The sequence below is a fragment of the Sturnus vulgaris genome, chromosome 15 (genome assembly GCF_052056855.1).
Source record: "Sturnus vulgaris isolate bStuVul1 chromosome 15, bStuVul1.hap1, whole genome shotgun sequence".
Classification (NCBI taxonomy): domain Eukaryota; kingdom Metazoa; phylum Chordata; class Aves; order Passeriformes; family Sturnidae; genus Sturnus; species Sturnus vulgaris.
Genome location: NC_142257.1, coordinates 299,189 through 319,970, shown reverse-complemented (window position 1 = coordinate 319,970; position 20,782 = coordinate 299,189). Strand labels below are relative to the sequence as shown.

At 50.7% G+C, this 20,782-nt stretch overlaps 1 protein-coding gene across 2 annotated transcripts in view; it reads right to left on the bottom strand.

The window, feature by feature from the left end:
- Positions 1-20,782, bottom strand: part of DPYSL3 (dihydropyrimidinase like 3) — a 27,100-nt gene extending 6,318 nt beyond the window's left edge. Inside the window, exons 1-7 of one of the 2 annotated variants that reach the window (XM_088174067.1) lie at positions 20,477-20,782; positions 7,291-7,379; positions 4,864-5,048; positions 3,682-3,846; positions 3,412-3,473; positions 2,950-3,030; positions 1,807-1,875 (exon numbers count right to left, since the gene is read on the bottom strand). In XM_088174067.1, coding sequence (XP_088030193.1) covers positions 1,807-1,875; positions 2,950-3,030; positions 3,412-3,473; positions 3,682-3,846; positions 4,864-5,048; positions 7,291-7,379; positions 20,477-20,782 — 957 coding nt within the window. Of the gene's footprint in view, positions 1-1,806; positions 1,876-2,949; positions 3,031-3,411; positions 3,474-3,681; positions 3,847-4,863; positions 5,049-7,290; positions 7,380-13,211; positions 13,367-20,476 lie in introns of those variants that run through there. The other variant, XM_088174068.1, reaches the window with a different exon arrangement.

The following is a 20,782-nucleotide window of genomic DNA, read 5'->3' as shown; positions in this document are numbered from 1 at the left end:
GAGCTCAACCCCAGAGTTCTCCAAGTGTTTGCTCTACAATTTGGCTTCAAGTGTTCGCTTGAGAAAGTTCAAAACAGAAGCCTTAAAAAGACACAATGATCCAGCCCTCCGGGCAATGCCTGGGACCATGCCAGCCAAAATGTCCCAGGGCAGAGAAGCAGAGCACTGCATCCAGACACACATGCACTCCTACACCTCTCAGACTTCTGCAGATCTATTTGCTGTACAGAGGTTTTTCTCTTCTTAAAGACTCTTTAAATAGAAATTTAAGCGAGAAGCCATTTTTTATCACCGTACTTATGTGCTGTAGTAGTTGATGGGGTTTAACATGTGGACAGGAGCAAACAGCCATCACTGAATATCCCTCACAGCAGATTACAATCTGGAGCAGCATCATCCTGCCCTACCAAGTCCCCACCATCACCTGATAGAAGAACAAGTCTTTAAGTCCCACTGAGGTCCCTCCAGGACAGAGAAGACCCACGGAGCCACAGACCACTCTCCTAATGCTTTGCCATCTGCCTGCAGGCTTTGTGGGGCAGCAGGGTCATTTGTGCTCCATCTAGCATCTTCTCAGGTAGAGTATGTTCTGGAAGGACACTGCTTATTTTCAAAGACAATGAGACCTGGATTTGGCTGAACAGATAATATCTACAGCCTTGCACTGTTCTCAATTGCCTTATGCTTTAATGGTATTTCAAAATCAAACACTTAACAATGTTTTATTGGCTTTGGATGAGATCTGCACTGCTTATGGTAACAGGACAGTTCTCAAATCTGGGCACAACCACAGCATCCCGTAATTGCACCTTAGCTTGCCAACTAGTGGCAACAGGTTAGAGTCATAAAAACAAGAGGGACTCGGAGCCACTGTGTTTGACACTGAGACTCTTCCCTGTACAGGAAAATGCTTTACACTCTTGTATTTCCAAGAAAGTACTGTTATTACACAAGGCCATTTATGTTGTTGCTAGCTCAAATACAGCCAACTTCCTACACTTTTAATTTAAGCCAACTGATTTTATTTCAGCAGGCCCTGAAGTACAAATCTGCCCCTGTGCTTCCCTGCTCAACTTTGCTATTGTACCAAATTCCTATTGTTTTCTTCTTTCACATGCTGTGGGAAGTCAGAGCACCTCTCAGCAGGGAGTTATGTGAAGGAAACCTATCTAAAATTAGACTCAACTCATATTAATGGACCAAACAGAAAAATCCCTGCAAGCTAAAATTAGAAGTAATCTCATTAGTGTTCTGACAATGATTTGTAACCAGGGAATTCCCCTTCTCTTTCCCTCCCACTCCTTCTACCAAACACTTTGTCCATCTGACTCTGAAACACACTTTAAAGACTAAGCAGATACAGAGCAGGAACAGGCTGGAATCTATCAGCACTTAGATGGGAACAGTGAATTCTCAGAGAAACTAAAACTCATTATTAGATTCTTCTTAGGCTTCTCACACCTATGGAGTTACCTATATAAAACAAATGCCCCCAGTGCAGCCTCAAAGGCTGCTACAGCCATACGAGCACTTTGGTTGATTGATTCCTCTCTGTGAAACTCAGAGCTTCTGTCTCTGCTGGGCAACTCAAGCAAGATTGAGAAATGTCTGTCACAAACATGTACCTTGCTCTTTCCTGGGCTGATGATGAAAAAGCCAGCACTGCCTGTATAAATGGATACTCCTGGATGTACACACACTCTCTCCTGTCTCAGTGCTTGCCTGGCCACATTAAATACACTGAGCCCTACTGTGCCTGGGAAAACTCTTCAGTGAAGCAAGGCTGGACTGTCCTCTGCATCTTACCTCCTCAGGTCTGCTCAGCACGTGGCCTTCAGGGCCTGTTATTCCCATCTCCAACATCCTGGCTTGTTCCTAGGACACCAAAAGAACAGAGAGATATTACAGGACTGAAACTATCAACCAAAAAAGCAGATCCCTTCTGTGTCAAGGCCTTCCCTCAGGACCATCAACATCCTATGTCCTGTGGGACCATCAGGCACAGTGAGAGACTGCTGTACCCTTAAGGGATTTGAAAGAGAAGGAGGGAACCTGGGGAAATGGGAGGGCAGGAACTGACTTAAACCTCTTCAATGAAACAAGCACAATGTGGAGACAAAAATGGGCTACAAAATTCCCCTCCTCTCCAATTTCCAGGCCTGTGAAGTGCTATCAATTAGTAATTTTGGGGCATTTTATGATTAGGCAGGTGCTAAAATAGAAATAAGCTCTGGCCAATACAATTCCTCTTACCACTCGGTTTTCATGTGAAAGAGCCATCCAACTGTGCACTATGGCTCTAAAAGTTCTAACAAAAACTGATTCTTGTAGTCTGAAAAGATACTCCAAGAATAATCTCTTGGTTCATGCTCCTTCAACTCCCAAGAACAAAAGAGAGAAAAAAACAAATAGCTGCAGAGCTTAACTGAGCAATGTCTTCTGTGTCTTAATGAGAATCAAAACATTTGGACCTTCTGCTATCCAGCACCAATTACAACACAGCGGGCCAATACACACTACCCATTTGATCACTAAACCACATCCCTCACAACACCTGCCTTGCAAATCCAGCTTCATTAGCCTCCTGTTTGTTTACAGGGAGAAAGTCTCTCTTGCCAAGGCAATCCTCAATGGACTCTACCTCTCCTGGCTTGTAATGTGCAAGGCAAAAGTCTCTGCCTCTCCACACTGAAGACAGCTGCAGCTGGAGCAAACATATCACACTTGATGGACACTCAATTCCATTTAGGTAATTGCTAATGCACTATATCAGATTCACTTACGCACAATGTATTCACAACAAAAAATCTTGCTAACTTTGACATTGCTGCTGAACAGCAAGGATATCACCTTGCACAAAATGTCCAGCTTCAGAGCCATTTTGCTAATGCCCCACACCAGATCTGCCTGATAAGAGATTTTCAGTTCTTGCATGCCAGAAGAAGTTACCTGTGCAATTATATCCCCATTTTCTGCATGAACTTGAGCTATGGCACCCAGCTCTGCCAGGCAGCTGAATATCTCGTAAAGCTAGAAGAGAGACAAGAAGAAATGATTACTGAGCAGGCTGCCCATGGCCCTGGCACCCCTCATGGCCCTTCCACCCTTGGCCCAGGCAGCAGCAGGACCCAGTGTAGCCAGGCCACACAGCGCTCTGGCCGTGCAGGGACCAGCAGATGCTCTTGGCGATCTCCATACTAGACCTGTGCCTCTGCCTGCAGCACAGGGCCCAGCCAGCCCAGAGCACAGCCTGGGGCAGCCCTGCACAGGCAGCTAGGATACAGGGGAGGAGCAGCAAGGCCTGGCCAGGGGCAGCAGCCACCAGCCTTATGAGCTGCCCCATGCCCACCACGGCTGTCACCCCCCACTGCTCCTTGAATCAACAAACCATGGCGCTGCAGGGCGGCTCACCTCAGTGTTGGACATCTGGTACAAATCCTTGTAGGCCATGTACACCATGAAGGAGTTAACACCTGTGGCAGGGCAGAGAGGAGAGAGAGGTGAGCTGGGCAGGTTAGGCTGCCTGCTCTGGCCACCCTCCCCACCAGCTGCCCTGTGGGGCACAGCTCCTGCTGGCAGCCGTGCAGGACCCCACAGACACCCAACAGCACAGCCACTTCTTGCCCTCCCTGGCCAGGGGACAGCTGGCCAAGGCCAGTCAGGGAGCAGCAGGCCACGAACCTTTGTCCTGGAGCACGGTGTGCAGCTCCTGCCTGGCGCGGTGGCTCCAGCGCGGGATGTCCACGTGCAGGGCGTAGTCGCAGCAGGCTTTGCCATCAGCCCACTCCCGCCAGCGCTCCAGCGCCTCGGCCAGGCTGCCCTCGGGCTCTGGCACCACATGGTCCACTGCAGGGCACAGCAGGGCAAGGGCTGGCCAAGGGCTTCCCAGCCAGCCAGCCCCACCACCCCGGGCTGGGCTGGTCTCTTCAACAGCTTCAGGGCGGCTCCCAGGAGGATCCCATCACCTTCACAACATGCCTTGGCCCCTCAAGTGCATTTATTGGCAGGAAAGTGCACTGAGCCTTTGCTTAATGGCCTCTGGCACAGGACCAGGGGTTTTTACATGCTTCTGCTAAGAAAATGGCTGGAAGCTGAAGAGCCTTGCCTTTCCCGATCTCCACTCCCACCCCATTAGCACATAGCCTCCTCCTGCACTGCAACACTAATGTACCTTTTATTGCTCAGCATGGAATCTCCACGCCTTGCCACAGACCATTTCACGAAACATATTTTTTTGGCACAGAGGAAGGAAAAACTGTGGGGGAAGGACAAAGGAACCCAGCCCTTTATTGGGAGGATCAACACTTGTTCCTGCATCCCAAGAAACCCTGAAGTGCACACAGCTGTAACCACTGCACAGGACAACACCTGGACCTCAAACCAGTGCACAGCCATAGCATCCTCCAGGGAAGGACCTCAGATTTCCCTTTCCTTTTTCATTAGCACTATTTATTTTCAAGCAGTGCCGGATGCCAACACACGGCTCTGTTCCTCTGCTCAGAGCCATCTGAGCACCATGCTACCCTACTGTTATTTAACAGAGAAGTTATGCCATTGTTCCTTTTTGAGGGTCCCAGGGGCAATAGTGGCTGCAGACAAGCACTGCACAACACAGGCTCTCCAAGGGCAAGGGGTCCTACACACATCTCCTGTCCTATCACTTCATCATTACTAAGGATCCAAAGATTGATCCCAATCCTTACTCCCTAGACTGCATTGACAGAGATCACAGAAAATATGAATGCACTGTCATGAACTTTGAAAACACAGAAGACTGAGAAAAGCACAGAAAAAAGAAAGAACTGGATGATCCTGCAGCAGTGCTGGATGGTGTCATGCACAGGCCGTGCCTGCTGCACTTACTGATCATGGTGGTTCCACCAGCCAGAGCTGCTTTTGTTCCTTGGAAGAAATCATCCACAGCAGTCATTCCCTTGTATGGCATCTGCAGGCGAGTGTGGACATCAATTCCTCCAGGGATCACCATCTTCCCATTGGCTTCTATGGTTTTGACCCCTCCAGGAACAATCAGGTTGTCTCCGATCTGCCTGATGAGATCACACCAAGATACTCACACAAAGGAAAACCAGCCACAACAAAACCTCTGAAGAGTTCAGCCAGGGACTGCCAGGGCAGCTCCCTGCCAGCAGGAACACCCCACTCTGTCCTGCTCCCAGACCTGGGCTTGCTGGAGCAAAACCACTCCACTCTGCAGCGGTGTGCAGGATTGTCTGGCTTGCTCACACCTATGCTGTGCCTAGTCCAGGGGTGGTTGCCATCTGTCCAGCTCCTCTGCGAGTGACTTGGATGGCACCTGCTGCCTGGGGCAGGCACTGGGCTGGGGAGCTGGGGAGTATGGTCTGATGGTGATCTCTGCAGTGTGTGGTGAGAACCTGCCTAGGACACCTCACACCATACAGGCTCTGGCATGCATTTCCAGCAGAGCAGTCCTGACTGCTCACCCAGGGTGCACGCTCACAAAGCCCAACACCAGCCCTGCTTCCAAGTGAGCTACACCCCTAATCTCTCCTGTCTCCCATCCTTCTGCCCACCCTAAGTAAGGCTCAAGTCTGAGCTTATTTACAGAGAAAGATGATTTCCACTGTAATGCCACAGCTGCTAGGCCAGCTCAGGGCTTATCAGGGACTTGCAATGCTGCTGAAAGCACAAAGTCCCTAGAGCAAAGGGACTCCTGGGAGCTGGGAAATAGCTCAGCAAGTGCCCAGCCTGACTGGCTGCAGCTTGCTGGGCTCATAGCACAGCCTGCAAGCTCTGGGCTCGCTGTCTTCCCAAGAAATGCACAGTTCCCCCCTGTCACCTTGTCTCTTCTGTGACCCTGAAGGACCACTTTGCTACCAGCAGGGTCACACTGTAGTGAACGCAGCTAAAGTCACAAGTACCTAAAAATGTCTTCTGAAAACAAGAAATCTAGAGAATTCCAGCATAAATCCACTAGTAACCTAATACACAACTACAGTGCTCTGGAGCCTGTCTTGTTCAAGCACAACTCAACATATCCAGCCTTCCTGTAGGCCAAGTTACCTGAACCTCAACATTCCCCTTCTCAGCCCCTGTTCCCTCAATCCCCTTTTATAAGTCCGTATGTTCAACTCAAACTTCAAATCTCTTCTTTCAGAAATCCTACTTTCATCAAGCCTTTCTCAGTGTTCCTTGATAAACCAAGATTAAAGATAATTTGGTTTTAGTGGAAAACTGATTTCCTTGGCACACTGGGGAGGTAAAACTGAGAAACAAATTCCATTTTTGCATTTCACTCAAGATGAGTCACTTTGCAGTTTTTTTCCCCTAGTGTAACAAAAATTCTGTGGACAGAACTGCTCATTTTACTATCCTCACAGCAATAAGCCAGCTCTTCCCACTGCTTTTATGGAGATGAATGCATCACTAAGGGTTTTTAATTGCTCACTGTATTCTTCACAGAATTCATTTGTAAGAAGTGAAATTCTGCGGCCTCTAGGGTGTAGCTGAGGCTCAGTGATTTGCCCAAGGAAAGCATGCACGACAGCAACACCTGAAGCTGGCTCTGATCCCTGCCTGTGTACAAGCAGTTGTCAATCACAAATGGTCTTGTCCACCAGATAAAAATACAATCACACTTCTTGAAGTGTTTATCTGCTGCTAGATTTTAAATATATACTACCCTGGGAAGGCTGGATATTTAACTCTTACCATAGAGCAAGCAATGCCTTTTCAAGTGTCAGGGCCATGAACTATCATGGCTCTTTCACCTCACCAAGTGTGGAGATGGTCCCAGCACAATACCTTTGGCCAAGTTTCAATGCCTTTATACAATGGAACTATTCCTTCAGCTCTGAGACATACACAGAGAAGCTGGGGGAACCCAGAGGTTTCCCTGCAATTCCTGGAAATCTCAAGGATGCAGATGACTTGCAGCACAGCACTGTCCTTGTTAGTGGTAACAAACAGGATCCTGTGTGGGGTCATTCATGCTAATAAGGTTAACACAGGCAAAACAGAAGCCAGAGATAAACCTTGTTCCTGGTGCAATTAGTCACAACTTTGCTGTACAATGGACAGTATCACAATCCCGTAAGCCTGACTGCAATTCAGTTACTGGAGTTCATCTGAGTGCACATCAGACAATCACATCTGTGCTTACACACACTGCAGAGAGTTAAGCCTCTGAATAGAGAGGGTTATTTTACTGCCTGGCAAGTTGGGCACAGACTACAGCCACAAAAAGCCAATAACCACCCAGCCTGAAGCTGGTTTAAGGGGAGGTGGAAATAACAGAAATCCCATACTTACTTTATGAGGCCGTCCTCCATGTAAATGTCAGCATAGAATGACTGGTCATCATTGACTATTCGCCCTCCTTTAATAAGGAGACGATCACTCTGAAAAGGGAAGAGTACAGCAGCTGTCAGTAGCACGTAACACACATGCCTCGTTAACTTTTGACTGGGAGGGTAGTCAGACACTGGAACAGGTTGCCCAGGGAGGTTATGGATGCCCCAGCCCTGGCGGTATTCAAAGCCAGGCTGGTTAAGTCCTTGAGCTACCTGGTCTAGTGGGAGGTGTCCCACTAGAGGAGGTTTAAGGTTCATCCCAACCCCTCAATATATTATGATTTTACGATTCTCAGCACTCTGTACAGGCATTCTCCCACTGCTCACCTCAACCACTGATGCTGCAGAAAGGTCACTGGACCTGTGCTCACACTCCAAACAACAGTACAAGAGCAAGGATTGAAAATGTCATACTCCTAAAGCTGTTTCTAAGCGGGAGAGGGGGCTGCCAAAAACACCACTGAGGCAGACTGAGCACAAGGGAGAGTCACTGGGGACACAGCAAATATGCTTCCATAAAATACAGAGAGAAGTCAAAAGCTCCCTGTGCCAGGACATTACGCACATAACTGTGCAGGAAGCATGAGCCACACACCAGCATTTAGAGCAGGTTTGTACTAAGGCATGTCTTTAAATCTTATCCAGATACCATGTAGAGTAAGTTGCATTAAAGAAGACAAGTTACTCTCTCCTCTGTTATCACCTTGCAAAGACCACCAACAGGACAGGCATCCAGCCGGCAATCTGTCACTCTCCTGCTGTGCTTGGAGTAATGCTTCTGAGGCATTTCACAGGTCTATACAAAGACCAGGAGGCATTGGACTGCACTCCATGATTTACCATCTCTTCTGTTCTCCTTTCTACTGACCGAAGAGGCCAGCAGCTTTCTCCAAAGGAGCACAGCCAGACAACAGAGGAACACCCCAACCAGAATTGTGCTTATGCTGCTCCCGCATTCACATTTTTGGACCAGACAGCTTGGCATACACTGATGGGAGATGATGGGCACTGTCCTGTGGGGAACAGACCCTGTCCAGAGGAACTGGGATGGATGAGATCCTGCTCTTCTACCGACCTCCACCTGCACAAGTCTGCACTGCAGGCAGTACAGGGGCAAACCACCCGATCTCATGTATGCTTGCTGTGGATGCAGGTGACATAGGCTGACTGCTGTGCCAGAGAATACCTTGTCTATCTGACTGCTTAAAACACCTCCAATAACTCTTCAGTTCTTGATCACACCTTACATTCCGCTCTGTTACCCCTGCCGCCCACAGCCCAGGTTTTGGCACATAAATACACTCCCCTTCCACAGTCTGAGCCTGGACAAGGGCAGACCAGAGCCATCAGCAGGGCTCACATGCCAGCCTCGCCCTGTGACGCTCTTGCGTCGTTAATTGCTCTGCAGGGAAATGGGTTTGTCTTCCATCCGCCACCCTCGGGGCAATTTCTGAAGTACCGCCACCGTGGTGGGAATTTGCAGCCTCCTTTCTGTCAACAGAAGGATGCAAAGAATATTCCTGCATCCCGGTAGCAGCCAAAGCCCAGAGCCCCGTGTGCGTTTTTACAGCAATCTCATCCACACGAAGCCAAGACAAAGGAACTGGGTGGGGAAAGGAGGGGAACGCGGGCGCGCTCAGCCCTGCTGCAGCTCGGGTGTGAACAGCCGCGGGCTGCCCGCACTGCCCCGGCCAGGGCCGCCCCACGGCTCTGCAGACAGCCGGCACCCAGCCCAGCACCCAGCCCAGCACCCAGCCCGGCACCCAGCCCGGCACCGACACCCCAATCCTGGCACCCAGCCGGACACCCCGGCACCGACACCCCAATCCCGGCACCGACACCCCAATCCCGGCAAGGCGCATTTACCGTCCCCGCCCAGCACAGCCCATAGGGAGCCTCGCCTCCCACGGGGAAAAGAGCTCGGGTGAGCTCCCTCGGTTCTCCTGCCACTCACCGGCCTCTCCAACAAGCACACCCAGGGTCAGCCCCGCTTCTTCCCCGACCCAAGCTAACACATCGGGCAGAGGTCTGCCCAAACTGTGCTAAGGGGGGCCTGGAAGCAAGGGCACGCCACAGCCCCCCATGCACAGCTCCTTCAAACATCCTGCACCGACGCACCTCCATGAGCACACGGAGATCCTGATCTTGACCAGCGACCTGGGGACAGCCACCTGTCAGGAGCAGCCAGGCACAAGGACAGCTGGTGTGCGCTAGCCTGGCAGTCCCAGACTCCGGCTGCACTACACCTCTCTCCGTGGAGCACATGCTGGGCGATGCTCAGCTTTGGGGCTGGGGACCCTGAGCACAGACACGATAACAAAAAATGTCTCCCTGCCCAGATCCACTAACAGTCCTCCATTTTTTTTTTTTTTTGTCTTGCCCTCCCCAACTTGCTTTCTCGAACTCCTGGAGCTGGTTCTCACTGGAGTGTGGGAGCGTCAGCAAATACTGATGCTGACCTGCCCTTCCCTGCACATCAGTCAAGAGGAAGCCAAGGGAGTCAGGCACAGGCGGCACGGGGCAGGAGACTGTCGCACTGACAATTACTGAATAAACTGTTAATATGAGCTTAAGAAATATGCCTGCTCCACAGTCACAAGAGCTCCTTCTGTAGTAGATGTGAAGGGCTGCTCAGCGCTGACTCTGTCAGTACACAAAATTGAGAGACCCAGTGGCTGAAACACAAACGAGGCATCCATTGAGCAGATCAGGCACTGCTAGAACCCACCGTGCCCACCCGACAGGGAAGGGACTGCACCGGCACCCACCCACTGACTGAAAGGAAAAAAATGCAACTAAGTTGAATAAGGAAAATTCAAATGACATGCCTGTAGGCTAAGGCATGGTTCAGGAGTGCACCCAGGTGTCAAGAAGCAGGGGAAGAAGGAAGATAATTAAGCAGTTATGAGGAAATGAGGCTGATTTAATAGCCAGGCTTCTGCAGTGCACGCTACCAGAGCTGCTCCAGACCACAATAAATGCACTGTTCCCATATCAGGGCTCACTGTGGCTCTGTACACCCACCACAGCTCTTGCCAGCCAGCGTCAGCCGGTGTCATGAGCCACTGAGCAGAAGGAAAAGCCTCCCTGCAGCAGGAGCCACGGGAGCACGGCCAGGAAGGAGCAGCCTGAGCCCCGGGCACTGCCCAGCACAGCCTCTGGGCCAAGGTGCAAGATGCAGCGCTGGCTGTGGCTGCACGGCTCTGCCTGACCGCTGGCACTGACCCCACTGCTGACAGTGCCTCCAAAGCACTCGGGCAGCCAGTGACATCCCATCTGCCACTGGTGTGGTGCTTTCTGTGAGGATCCATTTCTGCAGGCACAAGGGATGCCTACGAGGCCAAGCCTGGAGCTTTCTCTCCAGCACAGCTCTGCCAAAACCTGCCAGATTCACCACCAGCCCTCAACACCTCTCCACGCTGGTAAGTCTTTATGCAGAACTCTCCCTGTCTCTCTGCCTGTTTGCGTTTGGTATCAAGCTTTCAAACCCATTACCTATTCCCTCATGCCCACACTCTGTTCCCGATGCCCTTAAGCATCATCTGGTAATTCTGAGATCCCAAAGTATCAGATGGTCTCTTAACATTTTTCAGAGTGATGCTGCAGAAAGAAAGGCAGGCAGCACTTCCAGAAGGCTGCTGAACCCAGTCAAGAACAGTGCTCACCTGGTTTACAAAGTACTAGGGCATAATTAGGGGAGCACAGAAGCAGGTGTATGGTTTTACTGCTTTTTCCTTTGTAAAAGCAGAGACACTAATTGCATTGGTGTTTCATCAGAAGCTCATGTTTACTCCTTACTAATGTACCACACAACAGCATGGAAGAATCTCTGGCTAGTGTCATAGGGAGAGATAGTTAGCTGCCAGCTACACTGTGATTCCCTATAGTTTGTGGCTTAGAGATTACATACTGATAGCTACCAGTTTACCAAAATCTGTCTAGTTAGTAACTGAGGCTTTCCTCCCCATGTGTACCTGATACAACATACACGCCAAAACCACACAGACCTCCTTGTTTTTAGAGGTGGCAGAGACATCACAGAGATGGTGTTTGTGGGTTCCAGTAGGGGCATTGGGGTGGGCATGGCTCACCATGAGATCTCCAGTCTACCTGACCTATGAAAGGATTTTATGACAAAAGCACAAAGACTGAGTAATTTTGATTCAACCAACAGTTCTGTTAACAGGTATTTTGTAAAATCAGGACAAGAGATTTTAGTCTTACACCTCTCTTTCTTCAGAAAAACATAGCAAGAAGGGAAACACTTCGATTATCTTTCCAAGCAGCCAAAGAAAAGGAACCAATAAAAAGTCTCTCAACAGACACACAAGATCTGAAATTACTATTCTCCCTAGCATCAGAACAGATTTGAAAAGCAATACCATGTTTAGCAGTCTCTGATACATGGTGCACAATACAAGACAGTGAAGAGCAACACATCCATACCAAGCTGATGGAGCCATCAGTGAGAAGTCCAAAGCCTTGGCTAACCTCCCCTCCCTGCATTTCCTGCACTGCACAGCTGACAGACTCGCCTGTACCTCCCAGCCTTCCATCAATGACTACAGTCTTGCCTGTCACGCTGTCACACGCAGCATTGGACCAGGCTTTTACAACTCATGCTGGGAATAATTTGCACAGAAATTTATCTCACACTAACATATGCATCATTCACTCATGCTCCTGGCCTCTCCACTAAAATGGCTGTCCTAGAAAAGATGAGAAACTGCTGCAAATAGATACAATAGGCAAACTGTGGTTTTTCAGATGTTACTGGCAAAAATCAATTACAAATACTGACTGCAGCACTGCTGAGTACAAGAGGAACCAGGAGGGTTCTGCATCTCCAGAAACACACTAGGCAGTTGGAACAATAGCTGTTGGGAAGTACAATTACCCAGTTTTCCAATACATTCTTTATGCAAGCCCAACCTGCCCATTGCTTGGGTGACAGAAGCACAGCATTTTCAGCTTCAGGAAAAAAGGAAAGGATTTAACAGGGACGAATGAAGCAGCTTGGAAGATTTTGTTACCACTGAGGAGAGAGAGCTGCCATTGGATCCCAGAGGAGCAGGTACAAGCCCTACATATTGATACAGCGTATCATAAAGAAAAAGCCCCAGAGAATGGGAGAAATCCCACCTGCATCAGCAACTGAGGTGCCTCCATGGTGGTCTAAGGATACAGGAAAAGCAATATGTGTAAAGCCATAATACTGCTTGTGAAAGCATCTGAATCTAAGCTGACAAAAGAATTTTCTCTTTGCAGTGGTCAAGATCTTAGTGCTTCTTTGAGAGCATTTTATTCACATTTGTACATGCAAAAGAATAATGGAAGTCAAGTGCTTTGCTCTTCCTTTTACTTCAGAGCGCCAGAGCAGTCCTCAGCAGAGAAATGAGGAGCTACAGTGAAGCCAGCAAACAGCCGACAAGATAAAAGCCCAGACTGCCTTCCCAGGAGCAAGCCGTCTGCAGCCTCGGCAGGGCGAGCGGCGGAGCAGAGCTGCCACGGCAGCGACCAGAGCAGGAAAACCCCCGAGGGAGCGGCACGGCAGGACCGGGGCTCCGCAGCTTCGGGGCCAACCCAGCAGCCGCCGCCTCCGCGGGCCAGGCGGGTCCCTGAGCGCTGCAGCGGCACCGCCGCACCTGGTACGGCGAGACCGAGGAGCTGCTCGGGGGGACACCGAGCGTGGGGAGCGCCCCACGGGAGCAGCCACCGCCGGGTTATCCTCTGGGGTAATCCCCGCAGCGGCATCGGGCACCGCCGGGCTCTTTGTCTGCGCGCCGCCGCCGCCGCCGCCCCGCTCCGACCCGCGCCGCCGGCACCGAGCTCTCCCCCCGCCCCACGGGGCGCCCTGCCCCTCCCGCCCGCCGCACCCACCGTGATGCGCGGGATGTTTTTCTTGCCCTGGTACGACATGACTCCGCGCCGTCCGGCCCGGCCCGACCCGACCCGCCGCCCGTTCCGCCTCCGCGCCGCTCCTCACAAAGGCGAGACCGAGCCCGCGCCCGCCGCACCGGGACGGCACCGACCCCGCCCCGCCCACCGCGCCGCCCGCCGCCGCCAGGGGGCGCCCGTGCCCGCGCAGGGCGCGCCCGCTCCGCCCCGCCCGGCAGGTACGGACACCGGGAACGGGCACCGGGAACGGGCACCGGGAACGGGCACCGGGAACGGGCACCGACACCGGCCCTGGGCACCGGGAACGGGCACCGGGAACGGGCACCCATACCAGCCCCGGACACCAGCGCTGTCCAGTCTGTGTGTCCGTCCAGACCGCGGGGACAGCCCATGGGAGCAGCCACAATCAGGGCTCTGTGCTGGCCAAGACTTTCCAGGTAACATTGACAAGTACAATAACGAGCTCTGTAACAGAATAGGCTGTCTCGGGCTGCTGGCAGGCACCTGCATCACCTCAACTTTCTTTCATACGCACAAGAATTGGAAACATTAAAAAATAATAAAATACACCACACATCTGGCTCCAGGAATCATACATGCCATGCAAACACTACAAGTGCTGGCAACGACTCTTCCAAGGACTTCTTCCCTTTTCTCTGCAGTGACTTTGGTAGGAAGGTTTAAACGGTGGAATTATTCACAAGTACTCAGAGTGTGCTGAAACAGACGATGCCAAGCCTGGCTCATGGCTGGCCAGGACCATGCCAGCAAAAGCTGTACCACAATGGGACAAACTCATCTACCCTTTCCTGTTTGCCACAATCCATTGTGCTGCCAGCAGGTCCTAAGAACCACGACCATCCTGAACCTTTCTTTCTCTTCCAGGCCAGCTGCGACTCCACCCTTGTGCAGAGCTTTGGACACCATCAGCAAGATGCTCCCACACATCCTGCTGCCAGGCAGTTCCACTAGGAAAATCTTACAGCCACACCTGGCAAGGACATTGCTGTAAATCCAATTCTATTTCCTGGCAGAAAACCAAGCCATCTGACCTGGGTGACCAACACCCAAACCCTCCCTCCAGTTTGCTTTCTGAACTAGAACCTAACAACAGCATCAGGGGCCTGACAAGCACCCTGCTCACCAGTGTGTGCACAGGCAGAGCCATCTCACAGCACAACCCCTGACACTGCAGCCAGCTTTGACTGCTACAAAGCCCTGAGAGAAGTGGGTGACAGCAGTATGGACTGTCAGTACCATGTGCTCTGCATAACCCAGCCTAAAGCTTTTACTACCCACCGAGTCTGTCACTCTGCGTGCTTCTGCTGAAGTTCTTGGATAGTTTTACTGAATATGTATTTATTCTAAACTCAAAAACCTTTCACCAGTTTGAAGTCAAAGTCAAAGCAGATGCTCAACAACTTACTTCTTACTACCAGGACTGAGAATACTGACAAAGTGCAAGGGCTGCTGGGCCCTCCTGTTTCCCTGTTCCAGCTCCTATGCCACTGCTGGTGAGCTGCTGCACCCCAGTCAGCATGTCTTGCAGTCAGCAAGAGATGACTGGAAACCTCCCCCTCCATGGCAGATCCATGGGCAGGGGATGTCTGCAAGCACCAGGCAGGGAATGGGGGAGCAGTGCTGTGCCAGAGCCTCTGCAACTAAAAGCCTGTGGGGAGAAGATCAGGTACCAGACCACACTGCTCTTGTCACAAGAGTCAAGAACAGGTCCTGGTCTCTACTGAAATTAGACTGGCTGGAGCCTCAACTCCTATCACCAAACCTCTCAAAACTTCACTCATGCATTTTCTGGAAAGTTTATGAGTATCGCCACGCCTGGTGGTGCCACATTAACTTTTGTCTAGACTCAGTAACAGAAAGAGCAGCAGTTAATTAGTTAATAATAGATATATGACTATGCAGATGCTGCTGACTTCAACACTTGGACAGTTTCAAGAGCCGAGCTTGCATCAGCCCCCTGGATGCTAGCCAGCCACAGTGACTTCAGACCCCTCGTTTGAAGAGATGTGCTTTCTTCATGGTTGCTATGTGACACTCACACAAATACAATCAAACACTCTGCCCTGGGCCCAAAACATTCAAAACGGAAAAAACTTTTTCCATAGGAACTCTTCCAGGTGCAGTGTGTGAGGCACTACTCACATGCTTCAGAATATCCTCTATGAGAAGCATGGTCAGTCTGAAAGTTACTTAAAATGGCAATCCTCAGAGCTCAAAAGCTCCTCATGCTCCAGGTGTTTGTGGACAGCTGCAACTGAGAGAAGCAGGGTGAGGAGCACCAGTGGTATGAAGACAGAATAGAAGGTCCATACTGCTGCAAGGACTTTGGCACCAAAATAAACACAGCTCTGACTGTAGTGCTCAGCAGCCTGGGTCAACCCTCCTCTCTGGGGACCAGGAGACTTCTGACCTAGCTCTAATGCAAAGGAAAAAAGTAAATCCCACCAGCTCTATGTGTCTGTGATCAATGACTCTTATACAGGCACAACCAGCATTCAGTGAATATCACCAGTCATGGAACTATCCGGGCTCAAATGTCATAATGTTCAGCAAACTTGCCAGGCCAGCCTGTCCCCATGCATACAATCTCCTCCTCCCATATATATTCTCTGCATGAAACCATCCCCTCTGCTCCCCTAGCAGATGAATTTTCAGGGGTTAAGTTACCTCAGAGGCAATGAATCCAAGGGACAGAAGCACCATCCCTGCACCAAAGTGGGAAGTCCTGTGCGCCCAAACCAGTTCCTGCCTACCCAGAGCCCCTGCCCTGTTCCTGGAAATAGCTGCTTTAAGCAGCCTGAAAACAGGCTGTGTCAATGTGGGGCTGCCTTTCTGTTTTATACCTGGCTGCAAACCCCAGGTTTTTTTCTACTTAAAAATTCCATAAAGACCAACATGTCCTGAGAAGAGCACGTTTTCAAGACCACATCAGCCCAAATAACACTCACAGCATCATATCAAAAGCCCTGGCAGTTCAAGATGGGCCTGCTGCCTCAGTGCCCCAGCTGCAGTGGCCAGGTACCCCAGAGGCCAGTCCTGCCAGCCAGCTCCCTGCTCCCACTGCACTGCCCACACACCGGGGCCAGCCACTTCCAAAGCCTTGACCACCCAGAGCTGAGAATGAGGACAGGAGGAAACCAAGGACTATTGCCACAGGGTAGTGTGAAAAATCAAACTGCTTCCATGCTAGGGTAAGTTTTGTGGTAAAACATAAGCTCTTTACAGCAAGCAGGAACTCATCAACTGCATCCCTCATTTCTCTTGAAATCTAGCCCTGCTGCATAACTCCCACGGAATCCAATATCTGTCTTCTTAAACAGGGGGGTGGGATAACAAACTCAGCAGTTTTGCTTAAGTGCTGGCAATAACCTCTGTCCTAGAACGAGCAGCCAAAGAACTGACTCTTATTGCTATGCTTCAGGATCAGATTTCTTAAAAAACACAAATACATATATGTGGGATTTTTTTCAATAAAGACCTGAACATTTAGCATACAACTCCATGAACTGTAATGCAAGTTTAACTGTTGCATTTGTTATGTAGGAACTAGTTCAGTGGGTTGGATTTGTTCCTATTATTTGTAAAAGTAGCAGAGATAATGTAATTCCAAATTATTATCTTATAAAAAGAACAAGTAAAACCAAAACACAGCAGCTGAATGGGGTGATATTGAAGTGATGAATTAATGCTATCAAAGTGCTTTAGGATCCCCTCCACAAATTCGGGATTTTAAACTGCTAAAGGCCGTGCACAACCGCAACTTCAGGTTGTGCCAAGCTGCCTCATGAGGCACAGACTGCCATTGGCTTGGCTCTCCTGCTATAAATTACTGGCATTGGAAACCAAAAAGCTGAATGCTGAAGTCAGAGCACATTTTACAAGTGTCAGAAAAAGGAAGAAAGAATCAAGTTAGTCCAAGCTTCGTTCTCCATTTGAGGCAGCCCTGCCTGCATCTCCAGAGTGTGATATCTAAGTGGTATCACACAATCAGATGTGTATGACACTGGCTGACTGCCAGGAAAAAGCCAAGGACTGGTTCCTGCCAGGGATGAACTCTGCCTGCTTTCACTGCCCAGTAGCTTCCCTTGCGTTCCTTTTCCCCTTCCTCCCCAGCCAATGGAGCTGCCCCCGAGGTGAAGCCACAACCCCATGTTTGTGGGACCACAGCCCGTTGTATTGGAAATGAGGACTCAGCTGCAGAACCATACAGCAGGAAGGACCAAGTGTCTGGGGCTTGGCACCACGTGCTCCTGCCTGTGTGACTGCACAGGAGGGTGAAAATGCAGGGTCTCTGCATGGCTGAGCAGTGAGGAGGAACATGGAGGAGGCTTTCACAGGCTTCTCGTTGACCTTCCCAGGCACCAGGCACAAAGTGTAAGGCTCCTTCCCTGCTCCTCAAAGCCCTGCTGCCTCTGCAGATGTCCAGTATTGCAGCTCTCCAGTACCTGCTCATGCATCACCAGCCTTCCATGAACATCCTGGCCACAGGAATTCAGAGGGTGTTGTCTGTGACCTACAGAGAAACTCTCTTTTTACTTCATGATAGTAAAGTGAACATAGTAATCCACTCTGGCTAAACAAATGGCATGACAGCTCACAAAGAAAACTACAGGACACTTCAGAAGGGTAGAGTGCACACTGGCTATTCCTGATTAAAACGTGCACCGAGTTAAATCAGTCCTGTTAAAAACGGTCTCTGCGAATAGCCCAGACCAGCACTGAATCTGGCCCCATAGTGTTGTTCCTCCAAATCTTAAGTGTTGTGCAACAACGACTCTTGCTGCAGCAGAACTCAGCAGCAGGGTAAGAGACAGGGAAACAGACCTCCTGCTTTGAGCAAAGAGCACCTGAAGGGCACGTCTCTTGTTCCCACCAGCCCACAGAGGCAGCTCCCCATAGCCATGGCCTCCACAGTAGTCCCCCTGGCCTCTACCCTAATGACTGTCACTCTCTGTCCCTAAATCCACTGGCAAAGCCCAAACTCCCACTGACACAGCAAAGGCACAGCTCCCATCTTCTCTGAGCTATATCCCCACCATGGCTTCAATGCGCCCCAATACACAGCCCAGGTTTTGTCCTTCCAGTAGACTTTGTGACAAAGCAAAACAGGGTTGGACCATGTGCCTGGGTCTGTAATATGCTGTCCAGTTGCATGACACCTCGTGTTATCACCAGGCATTTATCCACTGCAGATGTCTCCCTGTAGAAGCATTGGTGCTTTGATTGTAATTAATGTCATTCTAGGAGAAAATAGCAACGAAAAAAGAAAAAAGGTGTGCTGGTCTGTTGCACTTCCAATAAACTGTTCACTGCAAAAATTAGAAGATAGATCTCTGTCTGTTGCCCTGGGTGCAGGCAAGTCTCTTACTTTCAGCTTCTCTAATAAACAAGTTACTTGGGCAAGAGTAGATGACTTGAGCTCTCACTGTTTCTTAATCTGTGAAATTATTCAAAGTTCAATTTGCCTTGACAAAAGTGCCTTTGTGTGCCCTGAGTCTGCAGAGTCCAACACAGGCAAACTCCCCGTGGCTATGCAGGCAATGGGACTCAGTGTGCACAGTTCATTTCCCATCACTCTGTCCTATTATAATCACCCCAAAGCTTGAAAGCCACAGTACCAAGTCATACAATTCCTTCTAGCCATGCACACACAAAAATGCACGTATGAAATTGCCCACCCTCCTATGCAGCATGTGCAGATAAAAGGGGTTTGGTTCCTGATGCTTATCGGCTGAAGGCCTCACAGGAAGAAACCTAGTGGCAGAAATCACCAGGAAGAGAGGAATTGCTGAAGGAAATCCTCAGCAACAAAACACCGGAGATAAGGGTCTACATAAGACCTTAAAAGGGAACAAGGCTCTTTTTGAATTTTTGGCACAGCTAATAAAGAAAAGCTCACAGCAAAGCATGCAGACAGGCTGTCGGGAGCTTCAGTTCCTTTTCCAACAAGCAGCAGCATAAAATTGTTAATGAAGTGGTCAGTTCTGCAGCTGCTACTTAAACCACGTGGACAAGGTTGGTACTGACAGGAATCATGTTAATTTTGTTCCTGACTCTGTAAAACAGCTGTAACGGAGCAAAGCTCAAGAACATGAACTGAGAGGCGTTCCAGTAAGAAGGCAAAAAGCAGAGGCTGAAGAAATTAAAGTGCAATGAAGAAAGCTCAAATTAAGCATTGCCTAGCTAGACATTCCTACACAAGACAGTGGACACTTAGGACAGCCTGATGCTTCTCCCCAAAACCGAGACAGCTCAAGTCACCACAGCTCACTGCCATGCTTCCACTAGGCTCAAACTGGTGAGATTAGGCTCCAGATCACAAATGTCTGCTGTTTATCAGAGTTTGCACTCCAGACCCAAGTGGAGCTTTCTGCAGAACCTGAAGGCAACCACTCCACCTCTCTGTGCTAAGATGCAGGTGATTTTTTTATTCCATCTTCAAAAATGGGGAGGGGGTAAAGGGGTTTGCCTCTGTTCACCATTAAAAAAGAGTGACCTTAAGACAGCTATTAAAAAGTTCAGCCCCTAACAAACTTATTGACCAACAACGGCAAATAGCTTTACTTGTCTGATACAAAAATGAGCCACAGGACCACTAAAATCCTAACCAAGATGTTCACTCAACACTATTAACTTAAGCATCTTCCTGTCCAACTGCCCAAGTGCAAATAGGACCAAAACCAGCACAGCAAGCCACCTCACCCTCCAGCAGGACTACACTGTGGAGCTGGATGGATAAGTTTATCACTTTCCCTTTGATGTAAGTTGAGAAACTTTGCGCCTAGTGATACCTTCACCACTGCCACTTCAGATCCATGTGCCGCCCCCCGCTGCTGGAGTGGTACTTCTAGTTTGTGCCCATGAGAGACAAGGATCTGCCTGCTTTGGCGTAACAGCTCCGAAATCCCCACTGGTTTTGTTTTTTTTCCATGTTCGGTGGCGCGGGAGCAGGTATTCTTTCATGCAAGTATAAAGGAGCTCCCGCAGCAGAGCGAGCCGGCGGTTCTGACTCCGCCGGTGCCGAGGTGACACCGCCGACACCGCGCTCGCGCACCGGGCACGGCCGCGGCGCTGCTGCGGGGCGGAGGAGTCACGGCAGCAGCACCGGCGGCTCCTCCAGGGCCAGCCCCGGGGGCGAGCGGCGGCCGGACCCACCCGCGGCCCCGCGGCGCCCCCGAGACCCCGCCCAGCCCCCGGCCCAGCCCCGCCGCGCCCCCGGCTCCTACCCTGTCGTCCGGAGGGACTGGGTCCTGGAGCCGCTCTTCGCCGGAGGCGGCGCGGAGGTCGTCGGTGGTCGGACCGGGGCCAGGGACCGCGCCGGGCGGAGGGTCGGGGTCGGGGCCGGGGCGGGCGGGCGGCGGGGCGCGGCGCTGCCCAACGCGCAGTGCCCCAAAGTCGAGGGTCTTGCTCTCGAAGGCGCCCTCGACGCTGCAGAAGAGCCCCCCGCGCTTCTGACGAGGCACCGCCGCCGGGCCGGGCCGCGCCAGGTACACCGGCAGCTCGTCGTCGTCTCGCCGCCCGTTCGCCGCCAT